The 6,874-nt window shown below is 45.5% G+C and overlaps 1 protein-coding gene across 1 annotated transcript; it reads left to right on the plus strand.

The window, feature by feature from the left end:
- Positions 1–207: 207 nt before the first annotated feature.
- On the plus strand, positions 208–5,971 carry LOC103189122 (keratin, type I cytoskeletal 19-like). Its single transcript, NM_001292569.1, is given in 8 exon segments — positions 208–705; positions 1,451–1,533; positions 2,214–2,370; positions 2,787–2,948; positions 3,782–3,907; positions 4,054–4,271; positions 4,615–4,670; positions 5,733–5,971. Coding segments are annotated over 8 exon segments (1,377 nt in total). The 5' UTR covers positions 208–237; the 3' UTR covers positions 5,840–5,971.
- Positions 5,972–6,874: the final 903 nt, after the last annotated feature.

The following is a 6,874-nucleotide window of genomic DNA, read 5'->3' on the forward strand; positions in this document are numbered from 1 at the left end:
GCTACGCAGAATTCCCCCGATGATTCAGCTCCAGCGGCTGCCGAAGGCATAATAATAATAAAAGAATGAATAATAGAATGTCAATGAATCAAATTGCATCTGTAATACATGTCAAAATCTGTCTGTAGGCAAATGCTTGCGGAAGGTGTGCCTGGGAACGCCTCTTGCAGCAGCATATAAAGTGCCGAGGTCGGAGTGAGTTCTGTCACAGCTCTCTTGGCTCTCATCGCCAGCATCATGAGTTTCTCCACCTACTCCTCCAAAAAAGTGGTCGGTTCCTCGAGCAGAAGTTCGGGAATGCTATATCCCCGGGCAGCTAGTGTCTCCGGGATGGGCTCTAGCCTGCGAATGTCCTCGTCGAGAATGCAGGGCTTAGGAGGGGGTTTCAAATCAGGTTCAAGCTCAGGTGGATTCATGCTCTCGGGCAGCAGTTCCTCCTATAGCAGTGGTTCTGCCTTTAACGGTGGTTCTGCCTATAGCGGTGGTTTCGCCATTGGCGGAATGTCCGGGGGCTCATTCGACGAGAAGCAAACCATGCAAGATCTCAACACCCGTCTGGCTTCTTACCTGGAAAACGTCCGCTCCCTGGAGAGCAGCAACAAACAGCTGGAGCTCAAGATCAAGGAATACTACAACAGTAAGGGTCCCTCTGGCACCAGAGACACCAACCTCTATTACCAGACTATCGCTGATCTCCACAGGATGGTAAGTACCTACACTGTGACTCAGATGTCCAAACTTTCACCCAATCTTTCCCTGTAAGATAACTTTGTCTTAAAATCTAAGATTGCCCGAAATTATGGAAAATTCTTCCACCCCCCCCGTCTCGATTTGGAAGCCAGTTTTCCGCAATTACTATTTCCTACGATTTTCTACACCATCTTTAAACTTGAAGACAGAGGGATCTTTGTTATCCAAGTTAATGGGACTTGCACGTAATGAGCAATGTTTATTACGTTGAACTTATTACGTCCAAGCCACCTCGTGAAGATCCGTAACTGTGGGTGATCAAAGAAAGTCATTTAACACCGGAACTAACATCTCGGATGGTTTGGTTGTCCAGTTTGATCAATTGCAATCTGGAAAGTATCAGTAAAGGAGTGAGCTGAGCGAGGAGTAACAGTAAATCCTGTGGAGGGCTTTGAAACGCTCTCCTGACGTGAACGTTGCTATGTGAAATGCCAGGATTTTTATTATTGGACGTGATTGCAATTTTGCAATTACCTCAATTGCGATTAGAAAGTCGTTACTTCATAGTAGGGACAAAAAATGGATGGACGAACATGCACTTTAACAGCGCAGTTGCAACTAAACAGTTAAATGAATGCTGCTGACACATCTACTCATTCGGACCTTGTGTTATGTAGTGCGATGGGCTCATTCGGTTTGCCCTGAATTATTAAGGAGACCTGACAATGATGCACTAATCATAATTTTCCCTCTTTCACAGATCATTGCTGCTACCATTGAAAATTCCAGAGTCATTCTGCAGATTGACAATGCCAAGCTTACCGCCGACGACTTTGGCATCAAGTGAGTTTTTATTTTAAACGGAGCGAGAAGTAAACGAAAAATGTGTCTTTTTGTTTTCTTTTTGAAACCAACCGAGGAGGCCATCCCTGAGCATTTGCCTGATTAATTCCAGCTCCTTTGCCTCTGGTCTTTGCGGTCTTGTTTTCTGACTGAACTCCATTGGGATTAGGAAAAGAGCGGGGCAATAGGATTAGAGAGCTCCAGTGAGGACGTGGGATTAGATGAGGCGAGGCATTAAACTCAGATCTCGTCTGCTTGTTTATTTGGATGCTGAAGATGCCCAAATAAAGCTTATCATTTCACTTCACGGGTGTTGTGGGAGACATTGGTGTGCGCAAATGGGTTGCCGCATTTGCCCCACACCCCCACCAGAAAAAATACAGTCATTACACTTTACAGTAAATCCAGCGGAGGGCTTTGAAACCCCATCCTGACATGAAAGGTGCCATGTGAAAGGCAAGAATTATTATGAGACACGAGTGGGAAAAGAGCAAAGAGAATGGATGAGAGCAGAAAGCTCAGGTTGGGAAGGTAGAGGGACAGATGCCATAAACTGAATGGCGCCTGTTCCTGTAAAGATTCAAAGGTGCTTCCATGAATTTGGTGACTCTTATGCGCTAGGTATTCAGTTCCGCTGGGGATTAACCTGCATTGTTAACCCATTCCTATCCAATCCCCAGGTACAATTCAGAGCTGGTCATCCGCCAGGGAGTGGAGTCGGACATCGAAGGGCTGCGCAGGGTGTTGGACGAGCTGACCATGACTAAGAGCGACCTGGAGATGCAGATCGAGAGGCTGAAGGAGGAGCTGATTTACATCAGGAAGAATCACGAGGAGGTGAGCAAAGAGCTGGTGGAGGAAACGCACTCTTGCAAAGTTTGATTCCTGGGCGGGGCGAAACCTTAAGACGGTTTACTTACTCCACACGCCTCGGTTTACCCAGCAGTAAGTAGGATCCCGGTTGTTAGTCGATTGACGGATCGCTTTCCCGGAGTAACAATCCCACCAAAAAAACAATGTAATAAAATAATAATTTGGTCACTTCAATCCACGATGGGACACTGCTGCGCTCAACTGGCTGCCGTGTTTTGTCCACACACAAAATATACGTGGATTCACTCGACAGTATATTCTGTGAAGCGCTTTGAGACACCCTGAAGATATGATAAGGTGCTCTTTAAAATGCAAGTATTATTATTAGTAGTGATAGTATTATTATAAGACTAAATGAAACAATGATTTGTTTTCTCCAGGAACTGAAAATACTGCGGTCTCAGCTGGGAGGCACGATCTCAGTGGATGTCGAAGCTAAGCCCAAAGTTGACCTGGTCCAGATCCTGACAGAGATGAGGCAACAGTACGAACTTCTGGTTGCCAAGAACCGAAAGGAAGCAGAAGATTGGTTCAAGCAACAGGTACTGAAAGGACCTGAGGGGTCAACTTTGATTTTCAGCTCAGGAACGTCAGCTCAGCTGAGGTTAGCTCAGCGGAAGCCCCACCCATCTCGTCTCCAGGCTCGTCAAGAGCGAGCCATGTTTTCAGATAAATCACTGCATGACAGAGCACACACCCAGTTGTGTTCCGAGGGCACTATAAAAAAGCACTCATGCCTTCTACGTGCACAGAGCTAGAGGCATTCTGGCCTCACACATTTCCTGGTGCTCGCAAACTTCACACAAAGACACGTTAACCACGCCGGCACTTTATACTCAAACATCTTTTTTCGCCCACCAAATATACCATCAATTCACTTTACAGTGAAGGGCTTTGAGACGTCTCGAAGACGTGATCAGGCACTGCATCAAATGCAAGGATGATTATTATTATTATTATTACTCTGTGAGACCAGACTCCATTTTTCCTTATCGTCTCGACCTTTAAGGCCATTCCCTTAAAAATGTAAGCTCACGGAGGGAAGATTCTTCAACTCTGCTTTTATTTGGAAGCTGGCCTTCTCCTGTTCTTAAGAAGAACCGGCTTCCACAGAGACCATGGAAGAGTTGGGGGGGGGGCGGGGGGGGGGGGGTCTCTCTTTTCAAAGTGGCTCCCGTTATTTTCTTCCTCTTTCTCGCTCACCCCCATCTCCATTGCTGTAAAATAACAATGTTCAACATGTGAGTGTCCAGGCAAGAGTTTTGGAGGTTTATCAAATAAGCCGAGCGTTAATAGGTTGGATTCTGGAATTGGGGTTGGGGGAGAGAGAAAGACTTAAGTCAATATTTTTCTGAACTGTAACATGTTATTGCAGGTCGAAGTCAAGACCCAGGAAGTCGTTGTCAACACTCAGGCAATGGATGCACACAAGGCACAGCTGACTGAACTGAGACGCACTTATCAGAATCTACAGTTGGAGTTGCAGTCGTTGATGAGTATGGTGAGTACCAAGTGTTCTGGGACACTGCCCCTCGTGAGTGCAAGTTGCTGTTGTCTTGTTGTACCTGATTGACCTACCAGCCAAAAACTGTACTGGCTACAAGGTCCTGTAGATGGCTTATCTGACCTGTGCGTCTCCACGTACAGAACGCCTCTCTGGAAGGGAATATCCAAGAGATAGAGGCACGCTACGGTGCCCAGTTCAACCAATTCCAGATGCAAGTCAGCATACTGGAAAAAGAGCTGATCCAGATCAGGAATAACATACAACAACAGGCCCAGGAGTACTCAGTCCTTCTCAACATCAAAACCAAACTGGAGATGGAGATTGCTACCTACAGGCGTCTTCTGGATGGGGAATCCAGGTAAGAGCAGAAGCAAGGCTTCTTATTAATTCTTCTTTTTTTATTGTTATTCTTAATAACACTAATAAAAAATATTATAATTATTTGTCCGCTTCGAGATATGATACCATTAACAAGTGAATGGCCGCGTTTCGCCCACAAAATACGCGGTTAATCCACTTTACAACATATTCCCTGAATCGTTTTGACATGTCTCAATGATAAGGCGCTATATCAAATTTAATGATTGTCATCGTTATTATTATTCTCGTTAGTATTATTGTTGTTGTTGTTATTGTTGTTGTTGCTGTTATTATTGTTGTTATTATTATTATTATTATAATGAACGCTCATTTTCTCCCAGCACAAGCTACAGAGAACAGTCAAGCAGCCAGACAGTTGTGCACGAGATAACGAAACGTGAGTCACAAGCCATTACTTTTAATCCGATCGCTCCGGGGCCAGTGTTTTTTTAACATCGCCTTTCTTAATATTTCAATACTTAACATAACATATTTAAAAATATTTCACGCGCTTCACCTACAAAATGCACGGTTACTCCACGTTAGAGGCGGTCCTGCACTTTGAAAAATCTCAACGATGTGATAAGGTGCTGTATCAAATGCGAGGATTATTATTATTATTATTATTAATAATATTTTAGGCACTTAACTCACCTACTGGGGTCTATCCGAGGTTGAGCACTTCAACCAGGCATCTTTTCACACTGTGCGGTTGATGCGTTGGGGATCAGTCAGCTGTACATAAAGCTGCGTGGTTAAGGAAACTTAGAAGGGACAAACGGTACGACAGTTAACACACAGAAGAGTACACTTCTTCACGAGTGTGTGCTTCCATTCTGGCTGTGCGAGGTGCTTTACAACGTGAGAAAGGCACTGTAGAAAATTGTTATAATCTGTACCTTTCGCGGACAGGCTCGAGCCAGCAGTGCTGGAGCGTAACTTGCTGCTCAGCTCCAGCCCTTGCGGTTCAAGCTCGAGAACGTATTTATTGCGTCTTGTGCTTAGTGAAGAGAGCGCAGAGGCTGTATAGTTACAGCCCAGAGGGGGAGCAAATCACAGCTGAGCAAAACTAACCTTCCAGCACAGAGAACTTTGGACAGTAATCCGGAGCGAGTGAGGAACTCTGGCTGAGGCCAACTGGAGATTAAACATGGACCCCTTCCTTACTGGTCAGCTTGGCTCGGTGATGTGTTACAAAGGATGAATCTAGATTCATAGATTCATTTATAGTACCGTAGATTCATTTATAGTACCGTAGAAAACGCCAACACAGCAGGAAGTAATTTGATACTTGATATAAATCGAGGAGGAGGTGACCTTAAGTGAGTGTGAAGGGATTTGTAGACAAGTGAGAGGATCTTTGAAATCGATCCGTTCTGCGATAAGGAGTCATTGGAGATGACTGGTTGACTGAGGGCGGATCTAATAATGCAATGTTTTTTGGATAATCTTTTTCCAGAAGAGCCAGTCATCAAAACAAGGAAGAAGGTCGTGACTTTGATGGAACAAGTGATCGATGGCAAAGTTGTCTCCACTCAGATGGAAGAAGTCCTGCACGATAACTAAGATCCATCCTATTCCAGGAGAAACCCTTTGCTCTTTTCCTTTCAGCAACTTCGAAAATTTCAGAAGCCAAGAAACAAGTGCTTGTTTATCTCTTCTGTGTTCTTTGGTATTCCAATAAAGAATGGTGGTGGCACATTGGAATTACTGTGTTGTGTTTTGTAGTATTTAGGTTTTACAATTGCAGTGCGGAGTCCTGTAGCTCAGGGGGTTAGAGCGCTCGCCTCGCAAGCGAGAGACCTGGGTTCGATTCCTGGGCGCAGGTCAAAATGTTGGACAAGTTTCCTTACTCCACACACCTCCAGTGGCAGTGAGCAGGAACCCGGTTCTTAGTCGATTGGCAGATCGCTTTTCCGGGGATAATGATTCCTTCCAAAAAAAAATTAAAAAAAATTGCTCACTTAATCTACGACTGTTTGTGGGGACGCTGCTGTGCGCAATTGGCTGCCGAGTTTCGTCCACAGTCGATTCACTTTGTAGTCCATTCTGTGAAGCGCTTTGAGACGTCCCCCAGATGTGAAAGGCGCTGTATCAAATGCAAGGATTATTATATATTATTATAATTGACTTCAATGTGAAATGGGAGCTGCCCTCTTCCGTGGCAGCGCTCCTCATGTCCGTGTTTCTGGTGGGTTGCAGTTCATAACTGTTTCAGCAGCCGTGGACCACAGCCCACGACAGGTGTGCAGAACCCACAGGTGTCAGCTTGGTTCAGTCGATAGTCCCTGGGTCAAAACTTTGGGACTTGAGACAATAATCTAGCCTGACCCTCCTGGGCACTGGTTTAAGGTGGTTTAAGGTGAATGAGATGTGGAAATCGGGGTCCTGTCTTCCATTCTGGTAGACTTTGAAGATCCCAACAGCACGGTTGGAAAAGGGAAGGTTGTTTCTCCCGGTGACCTGTCTTATAATCCTCCCTACCTCTGTGACCTCCTAACCCCCTACCACCTGTCCGTCCCCTCCCCTCAGTGGGCTCCGGCCTGCTTCATGTCCCCTGCCTCGCCCGCCCCAACATTGGCGGCGGGCCTTCAGCTTCTC

Source organism: Callorhinchus milii, unplaced genomic scaffold (assembly GCF_018977255.1).
Source record: "Callorhinchus milii isolate IMCB2004 unplaced genomic scaffold, IMCB_Cmil_1.0 Scaffold23, whole genome shotgun sequence".
Classification (NCBI taxonomy): domain Eukaryota; kingdom Metazoa; phylum Chordata; class Chondrichthyes; order Chimaeriformes; family Callorhinchidae; genus Callorhinchus; species Callorhinchus milii.